Source organism: Pieris napi, chromosome 4, assembly GCF_905475465.1.
Source record: "Pieris napi chromosome 4, ilPieNapi1.2, whole genome shotgun sequence".
In the NCBI taxonomy this organism is placed as follows: Eukaryota; Metazoa; Arthropoda; class Insecta; order Lepidoptera; family Pieridae; genus Pieris; species Pieris napi.
Genome location: NC_062237.1, coordinates 2,622,760 through 2,636,994, shown reverse-complemented (window position 1 = coordinate 2,636,994; position 14,235 = coordinate 2,622,760). Strand labels below are relative to the sequence as shown.

The following is a 14,235-nucleotide window of genomic DNA, read 5'->3' as shown; positions in this document are numbered from 1 at the left end:
CTAAGCTCGTATCTAACAAGAAACTTTTAAAATACAGTATAATTTTGGGGACTCCTTAGTGTGACTATGTTTTTTTTAGGAAATAGTTTACTCATGCAGGGGTTTAATCCTAAAAATGTTTACTTACTGGCACCTCCATATAATGAATCCACTGGAAGAGATTGCAAGAAAAACATCATTAATAAATCGTATAATTCAACACTTAGTTCACACACAGGTGCATTAGCAGAAAAAGGGTTTTGGGAACATCGTAAAAGATATCGAAATGGTGCATGAAATGAAACTCAAAACACGCACTACATCTAAATCTACAAAAACTCATAATAAAAGTGCCAAATAAAGGAGAATAAAAAAGAAATCCAATCAAAATCCATTCAGAAGCGAACTTACATGTCATGGCGAGCGTTGTAACGTCGCGTTTAACGTAGGCATGAAATCGACCAAAACAAATATCTTAGAACTGAGAAACGGCGAAAAAGAAAATCTATTTATTCGATCTAAAGCAATTAAGAAAGTAGATAGTATTGTAAGCGAAGAACCAAATTAAATTAAGCGATGATATGCGCTGGAGATTGTTTAGTTAGAAATATTGTGAATGTACAATTTGTCAGTATCCTCCAGAATTCTGAATCAACCTGTTAAAAAATACTCTACCTCCATAGCTTGTAACGTACAAATTTGAAAAAAAAAAACGTACAAAATTGAATGGTAATCCATCGAATAGTTAAAGTTTTCACTATAGATGAGTGTTTCATGGGCTCAAAGGAAAAGGACCTAGTAGAAAGTGCCTACCATGAATACTTGAAGCCTTAAAAGAGAATTGCGTGGCATAAACGGTAGATATGAATTGTTTATTGCGTAGTTACAATAATACATATGATTTGATGTAGACAAAGACTTCTTAAGCCGGGTCCACATTTGTAGCATGTTGACGTATCACGATCATTCGTATCGTATCTAGTATTTGTATCATAAATATGGACGCTCATTTTGTCCACGTCGTATTTTTAAGGCGTATCTTGTAAAAAACGCGTCCATACTTATCAAATGCTGTATCATGTCAGTGTATCGGCTTTAACTTTACAAATATAGACGCTTCACTTTTCTTCCGATGTATCCTGATGCGCGTGTCTTTCAGTGCACCTTTCCCTTCTCGTACGGTTCAGTCATGTCTTCGTTCCCAAACGGTTTAGCCATGTCAGCAATTGCTCACAGTTTGGCGGTGACTAGCGCCTGTTATATTATCATTAATAGTATTTCAAAAAAAGTTAAATCCAGACGTAGACGGCGCTGGAAGTTTTTAGAAACCGAAACAAACATGGTGGAATACCATTGATGCGAGATTTAAAATTTCAGCATACCAGCGGAAAATACAAAAATTTCACTCGCATATCACCCATTGATGTTGTGTATTCCCTTTGATGATCGCGAAAAAACCGACACAGGATGGTTCGGGGTGTATCAAGTATCGTATCGCGATACAGTATCGTGATACAGTATCAAAATACGTCCATACCACCGATCGTGATACGCGTATCGGATACGAGGTGTATCAAGATACGCGCTTAGTGCGGATCGGGCCGTATCCGATACGGCATGTATCATAAACGGGTATCATTTTGCGTCCAAACTAACGATCATGATACGCGCCGAAGCCACGCAACGGAGATACGATACACCGAAATGCTACAAATGTGGACCCGGCTTTAGTGAGGCTAGAATGTTTGTACATGTCCATGAATTAGATCCATGAAGACAATAATCCATGAAGATATATCTAATTTATCAGCCAGAAAATATTAGAGATATCAAAGAATATCCTTGAAAGACTATTGTAAAGATAATTGGCGTTTCACGGCCAACAAAGTCCACCATCAAATGTTGCGCTCGACGTCAATTTTGTTGCTTTATAGTTGAAATTTGAAGCAAAGAAGAAAATGGAAAACCTATACTGACTTAAAGTAAAATCCATTTTTATTTCATATTAAAATTCGTGCTTGAAAGTCGTCAATAGTTTTCGTCAGTATTTGAGTTGAGATCCCGTAACAAACGGTGTACAACAGTTACAATACATTGATTGATTTTGATTAAAACATACACTGCAATTTAATTTAGGAGACAAATCTAAGGATACGTATGCAGAATCTTTCTGGACTCTATGAAAAAATATATATTTAAAATATAACTGGCTACAACCCCTGGGATCAGCATGAGATATCTGTTTTATAGTTGGAACTTTGTATCACTTATTTTTACGGTGATTTCCTTCACCAAGCAAGTATAATTGCGCACATAAAATCCGTTGGTGCACAACCGAACTCTCCGGGTAGAGAGCCATTAGACTAGCAAATATTTGTTAAATTAAAACGTATTTTACTCACACAAAACATAAAGCTTAATATTCCTACATTTGTAAAATATGCGGCGCTAAAATTAAGTTTCAGTTGTCCGTCCTTTATGGAAAATGTTAAAATTATTTCTTGCGAAAGAAAAAATGAGTTTTGTAACTACCGGCTTCCTCACTTCCTTTTAAAAGAAATTCAGTTTATTTGAAGTTAAATTTGTCACTTTTCGGTAGATGAGAATTCTTGTATTTTTAAACGCATAACATTTAACAAAATATTTTCTTTTAGCATATAAAAACATAATTTCTATACACACGTATCAGCATTTGCTACTATAGTGTTTGCTAATTGTGTGTTGTATTGATTATGCAAATTTTCGTGATCTCAGTAGAGTAGAAACCTATTAAAGCAACCCGATTCTATAAATTATAGTACATTTCACTTAACAAAAGCACTTATTAATATATATATTAAAAAAAAGTATCAATTGAAAATATATATCGTGAATGTTGATTAGACTGATAAACTAACATGACTAAATCACCGATTGGACTGATAAAAACTTTTGGTTGAGTTTTTAATTTCAGTAAAATCGTTTAAAAATTCTAAGGACTTTGATCTTTCCCCTTATTCATACTACAATACTATATCAATTTAAGTACTCATTTGTTTCTTTCTGTCAAATAGACTTTACGATGTGATGAAGAGACCGAAAGATCCAATTTGATTTTATAAAATTAGGTTATTAAAACTAAAATATATTTTGGTTGCAAATTTGAGTCCGTTAACTGTGCGGATCAAATTAAAGCATTAATCATGTTTTTAGTAACTGATTTAAATTTCACCCCATATTTGACATTTGATTGAAAAAATTTCAAAAAATAACTTTTGACAGCGTTTGAGCGTCAAACGTCAAATTTTGCAGAAAGGCATGAACTTTGACAATAGTATTGAATACAATAAGATTTGACCGACATAAACAATGATTTGACCGACACATAATTTCTTTAAAAAATCGACACAAGTCTAAGAGAAAAGGATTTTAAATATTACTTGTAAAATAAGCTAAGCTAAACATACCAGTTTCTCCAGTTGTAATAACCGCGGGTTCCGACGCCGGGCCTCGACCGATATTGTTCACAGCAATCACATACATCTCATACTCAGTGTACGGCGATAGATTCGTCACAGAGTAGTACTGAGTTATCACACCCGATATTTCACTGAATGCCTGAAAAGTTGTTGATAAGTATAAACCATATTCAGTGACGTTACAAAACAAGTTAGAATTAAATTGGTTAACAGGTATTCGCTGTATAAACACTAGATTTTGAAGTGAAAATAGAATTTATTATGTTTAATCGAAATAGGTATATAGGCAAATTCAAAAATCATTTAATCATGTAGGTAACACATTGTACACTTATGACTTGTCAGTAAAGAAATACATATTAATGCTTCTACTTTTACATTTAGTGCCAGTTCTCAAATCAAGGGCGTAGAACGGAAGAGAAGAACTGAACAAGAAAAAGAGTGGCTCTTTTTAATCGCCATGTTTTTTTTTTACTTTTTAAAATTGTTATTTAAATAAACTTTGACTAAAAATTAAAAAAATTGAGTATACAAATTACATAAAATATGTACCTGGTTAGCATATTTAGGTTTATATTGTATGACGTAGTATTGTGGTTCTTCAGGCCCGTTATATGTCCACGCCAGACGCACTGTAGTTGCCGTGATCTCGGACGCCCTCACTTCCATAGGCGGTCCGGGTAACGCTAAAAGGTATTACATTATTATTTTGAACATATATGTTTGGGTTTAAATATTAAACATTCGAACAAAATTGATGTGACCGTGAAACATACATTAATTTAAATTTTTCCGTTTGTATAACGATTTTATGCACCAACCTCTTTGAAAAAAATTATCAAAATTGGTTCAGCATTTTATGTTAGTGTAAACATTAGTATTTTCAGATAAGTAATACGATAGTGGTATTAAAATTAGGGCACATATTAGATGCGCGACGTAGCAAGCGTAGACGTACAGTAACGTTGTCTACGTCGTAGCAATTGCGTAGCATTATAGAACGTATATAAATTTGCTTGAAATATTACCTACCTAACAGTAAACCTTAATATTTACGGTCTATTAAAATACCTTTTTTTTTTAAAGTCGTTTTAAAAGCATATTCATTATTTTAAAATACTAAGTAACTTTTAATGAAGGTATTTCACCCGTCATTAATTACTCTTAATAGCGAGCGATATGCCCTCATTTGGACAAATCGTGTACGCTAAGCTTCTTAAACGCATCTAAAAATAGAAAACCCAATTGACGGGACAAAAGTTTGAGCAGGATTTGTACTCCGTACTAAATAACCCAGATACGGGCCTAATCCGTTCCGAATTACGTTGTGACCGCACTGCAGTAAAATCACTTAAATTTTTTAATCAACATTAACATCGACCACAAGCTTTCGAAATCCATATTATATTGATATTGTATTAGAGATTATTCTAAAAAGCTTATAACTAAAACATTAATTTCTTTACAACAATTAAAAATACTAAGTTTTTCTTAGTTAAATCCTATATGAAAGAATTCATATATATTTGATCTATTAGCGAATTACGAAGGACACTGACGAAGGTTTCAAAAACAAACCAAATGTTTTAAACTAATTTGTTTAAAAAGAAATCGGATGTCAGGATTTTGAATTCGCAGAATATATCAAAAGAATGAAGTTCCACGAGGCAACAAAAGCACCGTGCAGCGTGAGGCACGTGTAATTCTTATAAATTACGAAATACAGATTCCATGTCATATTAGACATGACATTGTATCGGTAGACATCCCTTCTCATCGGCAAAGAAGACAGACGGTGTAGGCCGAGAGAAAAAGCCGGCGAAAAAAACTCTCGGTACTCTTTTAAAATATTGCAAGTAATACATTCTGCCTATTCTTCATTAAATAAGCTATTCATTGCTGCATTCTTTTCGTACTATATTTATATGTATTAAGTGACTACAACTTACTAAACCATCATTAATTGTTTCATAAGAGATACTTGTTTTCATATTAGTTCATCTCATACTAGTTTTGTATTTTGTTTCGCCTTTGGCTTACAGGAAAAAGCGGTAATGCGGTCAGACACTTAGCGAAAACGGCCGAACAATAATTAATCATTAATCAGTCGCCTCTTGGGCATCTCTAAGTTTTCAGTTTATAAATTATATTTTCAAAGACGGTTGAAAATCATCGCAATTTGTCAAATTGATTTTTGAATATAATTTTGGGAAGTGCTTTGTTTTAACAATTAATTTTGACTTAGCTTTTCAATGGCACATCAGGATTATAAATGTACTGAATTTGTTTTAAAATAGCATCTTTATGCTCTTAGTTTTTTTTTGTTGGTATAATATTACATAAATTATCAATATTGAGAAACCTTTTCCTGAACTTCGTGAATTTAATTACAATATATGCAAATACTTATCAAAGAACATTATTGTAGGGTTAATAAATACTAACATTGAACTTTGACCTCAGCAGTTGCGTCAATAACTCCGAGAACACTGGCCGCTTCGCACGTGTAGTTCGCAGATTCCCTGATATCCTCTAATTTCAACGTGTTTATACCTAACGGAGGGTTGTCTTCGGGCGTCAGCCATTTTGTCAAACCTGCAACATACAAATAATACAAATATAAGCCAGCTTTTACTAAGCTTTCAGTTTCATTTACCAGCGTGTTCTGGTATTTTTATTTTATTGTTTCGGAGTGTCGTCTCCACAACACTTCAAATTCTCCAAACACAGTAACAAATTATAAGAAAAAAATGAAAAACGGCTAGAGAAAATAAAAACATACACCTATATGTTACTTATTCTACCAACCGAACACAATAATTCTTTGTATGACATCTGACTCGAGGACTCGGTTATACGGCTCACATTCAGGCACTGAAACCGCTAAATAACAAAATAAAAGTAAACCGTTTTAGGTACGGGCATCAGATTTCTGTATCTGTTTTATGCTCAATTCTCAATCTAATAGGCAAGTCGAGCCGGTTTCCTCACGACATTTTCTCCAGGTCCATTGGTGCACAGCCGGGTTCGAATCTACTAACTCCAGGGATGAGAGTCGCACGCTGTAGCCAATAAGCCAACAATGCTAAATAATAAGGCTTAGTAAAAATAGATATACAGTAACGGAAAATCTTTCAACCTTAAAATAAATTTAATACCCAATTAGTATGGGCAGTAAAAACCTTTTTTGCTTCCGATCGGATTGAATTAATTTAATCAAATTTCGTCAGTAACCGTTAGCTCCTTTGATTATTTAGTGCGCGGCGGCGTAAATAATAAAAATAAATATCAACAAAAAACAAAGGACGATCACAGACAAGTCAAGTTTTTACGACTTACCTTTTCTCCATTTAACAGTAGGCATAGGCGAACCGACGGCAACACACTTCAACGTTAGATTCCCGCCCAGCATCACTTCGGTCCGAGGGGGAGGCGGAATCGAGAACTGTGGGGCGACTCGTCTCACTGAAAATAAAAAAAACAAACAGTCAACATTAAAATTTTAAAACATCCGATTTCAAATGCTATGCAAAATTGATGTTTCGAAAGATGACTGTTGTCAACTGTCAATATGTAAGTAAAGAAACAAGCCAACAAAATTTCAGAATAAAACGTACACGTACGTAAGAATAGGTACGAGATATATATGATTTAATTGAAAAAATATATGTTTTACGTGAATAAAGCATTTATGAATATTAAACTTTCCGTGAAGAGAACAATACCGAATTTAATTGAGTTACAGTCGAATTATTCTGTCTAATTAATAATAATCTTGGGCTAATTTGCAATTAATAGCAATTGTACTATGACTAATTAATGAGTCACATATATGCAGCATTAAAGACTTGTCAATTTGTATTAACCATATCTTACATATAAATAAATAATAAAACGAAACTATTTTTATATATATGAAACAAATGATGGTTGAGACAGAATTGATCTAACCCACGCCATGTTTAAAAAAATACAATAAGGTATAAATGAAAATAATTAAAAAAGTATTCTTAACGCTAATCAAAAAATCGTATTAGACCTGAGTATGCGTGAGTGTATGCGTGTGTGAATGGGTGTGTGTTTGTATAATACGGTCTGTATTTGTGAGTGTGGCTGAAAGTTGTTATAAGCGTGTACTGTGTCTGATTTTGGAGCGTAAGAGTCATGCCAGAACACGTAAGGCGTCTGTAGAACCAACATCCAAATCGCGTAGCATAATGAATCAAATAGTTTTCATATGCACTTTCTAGTTAGATGTTGACTCTATCAAAATAAATTACTAATCACATACACAAGTAACTTTATTATTTAAGTCTAAGTACATACGCGGCACGGCCGCAGAGCAGGCGGTAAATTAAAAACAGCTGAAATATAAGTCTTTAACCCAACTTTGATTTTGTTCCCTTTGGAGAAGACTCTTGGGCCGCGGGGTTCAAGTGCACAGGCGCTTATTAAAGATTTAGGTTGCCGTCCGGTAGATAATACCGGTGACCCCAGAGCTGGTGCTTTCCTCGCTCAACGAATAAGTATCACAATACAGCGAGAAAATGCCAGCATTTAAGGTACACTGCCACAGGAACCAAAGTTTATAAATATGTTTTAATTTTCTATTTATGAATTTTTAATTATTATTATTACTACGCAGGTAAGGAGTACTGTAAATACTTTATATGGAAATAGATCGATTTACGTACACACTAAATGTATCTACCTTTAAAAACGACTCAAACCTATTCATACAAAACGCTTCAAATATAACAACAATAGCTTTCGTTCAATCATCGTCTCAAATTTCATACATCATAAAAAAACTTTATTTTTATATCTTGCAACGTATCGTATACTTTTCTGTTCGTGATCTGTATTCTCAACACTTGAATACCTTAAGCTAGAGGTTACCACTTTTATGTTTTCGACGACGTGTCAAGAATAAACATGCAAAATGGACTACTTTCCAGTATAAATGAGAGAGGCGTGAGGTGCGACCTTTGACTTAAACAAAGCAGGGGTGACTTCGACATTATTTATACTAAATGTACTTTACGGAGAATAACTACGTTTTGGTTCGGTTCATTCAGTAAATTTAAGTTTTTTTTACAGTGTAAACTTATAAATCTAAACATAAATAAATTTATTTATAGCCGCGCCAACAAGGCAACAACAACAAAAAAGTTATAAACAATATCAGGTCTCGATAATAGGTACGGATGCTTACAACGTAATGCTTACTACAATTAAAAAATTACAAAGATAAATATTACTTACAAAAAGACCTTTACAAAGGAAATCTTAGTTTTTTGGATATAATATGTAAAAACAAAAACACGACGAATAAAATCCAAACGTTAAAAATATTTAAGAAGAAATATGTGTGTATTTTGCCAGGACCATACTTGACGAACAAATCTCAGAACCTCTATATAAAACTATTTCATCAATTTCCATTTAATAACAGTTCGACATTCATATCTTATCTACACTTTAATTTACCAAGAAAAAACTAAAAGAAACCAGCCCATTAAGATCACCAATTTCATTTCCTTGCGCAAACAGACGCGTGAAAGTAATCATCATTTATAATTTAACCGTGGGCAGTGCAAGTAGTCGCGTCTACTTTGTTACGGCGCCATCTACCGAGAAAAGATAAAGGTGGAAAAATATTTGCCAAGGAGCCATTATGTTAATTGGAGTAATGCCTCGGAGCGACGTCATTTGAGTGTTTGAACAATTTTAGCACTCAGTAAATAGGTTTCTCCGGTTTGTCAAGGGAAGATAAGAATCTATGAAAATTTAATTATTTAGTACGTTCTAGTTTAACCATAAGTGCGTTTTAATCTACTTCCGAAACGAATATTTTTATACATAATACGGACACAGCTTGTATTACTTTGTCTAGCTCTGTGTTATGTATGTATTTGTTGCTAAGTCATAATATTTAATTTACATATACTGTGTAAACTTTATAACAAATTTCAGGAACCGAGCATTTTTTTTCGTTATAGCGAGGGAAGAGAAAAAAAAATTTTTTTTTACTAATTACAATAATTTATATATATATAGGTGACGATGGTGTGTTTAGTAATTGAGACCAAAATTTCCTACAGGCAATGTAATCTAAGAATAATGGTAAACGTGTTGTGCAATTAACAATAACAAAGGCGAGACGGTTGTTTATGACCTCACGTGTCTTTCTTAGAAATTTTGGCACCTCAATAGGTTAGTTTTATAAGCTGATTATAAAAACAATTACACATAAGTATGTTGTTAATGTCTAAATATGAAAATATTTATTCGTCATAGAGAATGTTTTATAGTATGTGTCTTGTGTTTTGTGTTAAACCAAACAAATTTAACTCATTTTTACGTTATAGAGAGTTTTTCCACTGTATTATGATTTAGTTGTGATCATTTTCAATCTATTACTTAATAAATGATTATGGTATGTGGTTTGATTTAGTTAGGTTAGAGTTAAAACGATTCAAGCAGTTTTTATATATTTATACTTCACTGACCGATGTTGTCCCATACAAAAGCTTAAACGCTTTAAAAGCTTATAACAATAAGCTGCAGTTTAAAAGAGTTGTTCTGAATTATTGTACAAATGAGTACGATCAGCAAAACAAAATTGCGACGAATATTTCTTGCACAAAACTATTTAAAAAAAATCTGAGCACTTGACAGTCTGCTTATTCCGCAAGTATATTTAATTTAAGGAACGCCTTAAAAGGTATTTTTATTCTGTTATGCCTAGACTAGGTCTAACTCGACCTTAATCTTGTTATTGTTGTGGTGTCAAACCCCTTTAATACAATTAACAAAGTAACCTGTTGGTCACAAAAAGCTAAAATAAAAATTAAAAAGAGTTAATTCATTATAAACAACAATGATTTGGGATTCTCTTTACGTAAAAAATACATGTGTCAGGGTTCCCAGTTTAAAAAACCTAATACATAGTTAATTTTTTTAAACACTTTACAAGACGCGTGTGTGCACGAATGAGTGGGAGCACGTGAGTCAAGAGTGAGTGTAATCTGTAACTACGCTAGATCAATAGCAAATTCCTCACCAAAAACAACTGTAAGTTTTTGCATAACAATCTTTTTTGGCTTTGCATTTTTGCTGACTGTACAACACAGCGTTTGTGGGAAATTATTCTTTCGCACGGCCACCTTGTCCGCGGCGTGACGTCACAATGTTTTCATAATTAAAATTAGTCGTGAATGCTCACCTCAATTTTCATATTTTATTATCAAAAACTGCTACGGGATTGTACAAAGGTTTATAATAAGTACATGGAATATTTTTGAAACAATTACCTTTTAGGAATTATTTTAATATGCATTCATTATTAATTTTATCCAAGTTTTTTGCCACACACCACTACTCTGTGGAACTAGCTGACCACTGAAGTATTTCCGAACCAATTGAACTTCAAGAAAAGAGAGTGCCAATTCTTAAAAACCCGGTAGCCCTCTGGAATTGTAAGTGCCCATGAGCGGTGGTATCACTAAACAGCTGTCCTGCTCGTTTGGCCTCTGTTCTATTAGTTATCCTTGGTACACACACGGTATAACCTAAAATATCGCTATGCCTTGGTAGAATACGTTATGAATATACTAAACTTGCTTTGACAAAAAAATACGTCACCCGCTATTGTGATGTCATATCAAAGACTTTACTTCTATCACAAGTGAATACGTTTTCTAAGGCAGTTTTTGCCGCGCACCACCGCTATGTGAAACCAGCTGCCCACTGAAGTATTTCCGAACCAATTCGACTTAGGGTCCTTCAAGAAAAGAGCGTACAAATTATTAAAGGGCGGCAACGCACTTGCGAGCCTTCTGGCAATGTGAGTGTCCATGGGCGGCGGTATCACTTAACATCAGCTGAGCCTCCTGCCCGTTTGCCTCCTATTACATTTTAAAAAAAAATTGTTCTTTGTATAAATTTTTATGAAAAATAATTCAAACAAACTGCAAGATGTTGTTGCTGCAAAATCGTATTTTTATGACAACCTTAATTTTGCATTGGCGTTGTTAAGTGCCTGTTTCATACCTAATCCGCTGTTTTGCTGGTAATTTTTTTCCTGCTTAACAAAAAATTTGTAGTATATTTATTGTACATATTTTAATTGAATTTTATTTTGTAACATTTATGTTTATCTAATAGATACAGTATTATGTATGATGTGGGAAACTGTAATTAATTAATAAATAATAAAAAAATATACATTTTTGGTTCAAAGGACAAATTTCTCAAGATTATGAAAAAGTACGCACATAGAAAAATCTATTCGTGCAAAACCGAGTACCAACACACGATTATGGATTGGAAATAGCACGATAACAGCTTAACTATTTATATATTAATACTGTTTATCTTATCATGTAGATCAATAAATTACTATTTTCATCATTTACTGGACACAAATACAGAAATCAAAAAAAATACCTAACCTACTTAACTGTTTGATATTTTTTAATGAAAGTAGACAACGCTTAATAAACTGTGCTGTTTATTTTAATCATTACTTCTCGTAAACTCTGACAGTGAGGGATGTGGCTTTCAGACGGAAAAAATTAATATTACCTTTGCAATAAAAGGTATTTTTTGTTAGAATTTTCAGTAGGTCTTATTTTTAGGCGGAGAGAGAGTTTTTTTTTATTGTTATACGTATAATACATAAGTTTGGGACGACTGAGAGATGAATAAAGGATTCAACTTATTTTTATTTTATGTATTCACGATTTTATCCCAATGAAGTAAGCAGAGACTACGAATCTCCGCTACGGTCATGACACAAAAATGTAAGACAAAGTTAAACAAACACCAGTGGCGCTATAACCTTTAGGTCTAGGCCTCATATATCTGTACCTATTTCATGATCATTTGTCAATCTAATAGGCAAATAGGTGATCAGCCTCCTGTACCTGACACACGCCTTCGATTTTTTGGTTCTAAGGCAAGCCGGTTTCCTCACGATATTTTCCTTTACTGGAAATTTTAAATGCGCACATAGAAATAAAATCCATTGGTGCACAGCCGGGGATCGAACCTACGACCTGAGGGATGAGAATCGCACGCGAGTATTAAAATAATTAATAATAGTAAAGCTAAAATATTATTAACATCCGGTATTATTTGTAACGACTTTTCCATTTTCCATACGTATCAAAGCTTACATTAACTATTTGTTAAATTTCGAAATAAGATTTCTTATATATTATTTACACAAAAACATCGGACTGTCGAGAGTGATACGCTCTGACACAACGCGACACTGACGTAGGTTCGTAATTCGGCTTGAGCAATGGAGCGTGACTTGCGTTTAGTTCTTCATATATTTAGTAGGACCTTAATAAATGTAGTGTTTGTACATATATTTTACTAGCTGACTCGGCACACGTTGATTTGATTATTATACGGTGATTGCGATTAAAACGGTGGCTGGTAAAAAGAGTTTTTTTTATGGCACGATTTGTGCATTAGCCAGCGTCAAGTATAGGATTTTTTATAATTCGTGCTTGTCTTTAGAAATACGACCGTGTCCTCCATGTACGGTTTAAGCACTCGCCCGGTACCGCATAACCCTCCCAAAGGCCGAGAACAAATTTAAATTAAATTAAAACTTGCCCTCGAACCGGGAATCGAACCCGGTACCCCTCACCTAGGTAAAAAGAGTTATATGTATTTTTATTGCGTAATTATAAAAATTTTAAATTGGTCCAAAAAAAAAAAAACTGGCCATCCCTATCATTTACGGGTATGAAAAACAGATAACGACCTATTCTTAGACCTACGTATTTATAAATAGGCCATCAAGAATAAAAAACACCTTAGCAACTTTAATCAAATATAGTTATTACAACACATGAGCAAAAAAATTGGTAACCTCTTATTTATTTAATCCATACAAAAATTGGTGACTTACAATTTCTAATATGAGTATTAGCTGTGTTAGTATTATAAGTTGTAAAAATTTAAGTTAGTGTTTTTGCGGTCTAGTATGGCTCCTTTTAGGGTAAAGCCTCCTCCATATTTTCCATTCCCCTTTTATCTCTTTTTTTTTAGAACTAATTGTCTTTTTATAATTTTACGTTAAAAGTGCATAATTTTAATTATTGTTACGTGAGTTATGTAACCTAACTTCAGTTAAGTTACGTATAAATATTTTACTTAATGATTAGAAGCGTAAACAAAATGTGAACAATCATCGCACACTTGAAGCCAATATTGAGCCCTTTAGTTTTTACCACACTCAAATTGTATTTTTATATTATTCTCGTTTCCAATAAGGTCCAATGACATAAGTGTCATTTAGATTTGTGAACGCTTAGATAAGCTACTACCCGTAATTCTATGTTAGTTATAAGCTCATATTTTAAACCATTAAAGTCAGTTGTTACCCAGCTTCAAAGTGTTTTATTTGAATACTAGTGGACCCCACAGACGTTGTCCTGCATGATATTTCAATTAGGATATTAAAGCATGAAAGTACCGACTGCAGCGCCACCTGCCGGGCTGATTTGTGAATCTAAACCATTCCCAGATCCCCTTGAACACACACAAAAAATTTCATCAAAATCGGTCCAGTCGTTTGAGAGAAGTTCAGTGACATACACACTCACAGAAGAATCTATATATATATATAATGAAAATGGTCTTCGTTTGAGGCTCAATCACGCCTAAACCACTGATCGTATCGACATGAAACTACCACCATTCGATGCAAAATTTTTCCTAGATGGTTATTATTTTTTTATTGCTGTTTTACTTTTATGAAAATTTATCCATACGG

The 14,235-nt window shown here is 33.5% G+C and overlaps 1 protein-coding gene across 10 annotated transcripts in view; it reads right to left on the bottom strand.

Moving 5' to 3' along the window:
• LOC125048905 (tyrosine-protein phosphatase Lar) overlaps positions 1-14,235 on the bottom strand; it is a 362,055-nt gene that overhangs the window by 16,393 nt on the left and 331,427 nt on the right. For 5 of the 10 annotated variants that reach the window (XM_047647857.1, XM_047647858.1, XM_047647865.1 and 2 more), the window contains 5 exons: positions 6,777-6,902; positions 5,883-6,032; positions 3,990-4,123; positions 3,426-3,576; positions 128-151 (listed from right to left, as the gene is read on the bottom strand). In XM_047647857.1, the coding sequence (XP_047503813.1) occupies positions 128-151; positions 3,426-3,576; positions 3,990-4,123; positions 5,883-6,032; positions 6,777-6,902 (585 nt within the window). Of the gene's footprint in view, positions 1-127; positions 152-390; positions 413-3,425; positions 3,577-3,989; positions 4,124-5,882; positions 6,033-6,776; positions 6,903-14,235 lie in introns of those variants that run through there. The other 5 variants (XM_047647861.1, XM_047647862.1, XM_047647866.1 and 2 more) reach the window with 3 other exon arrangements.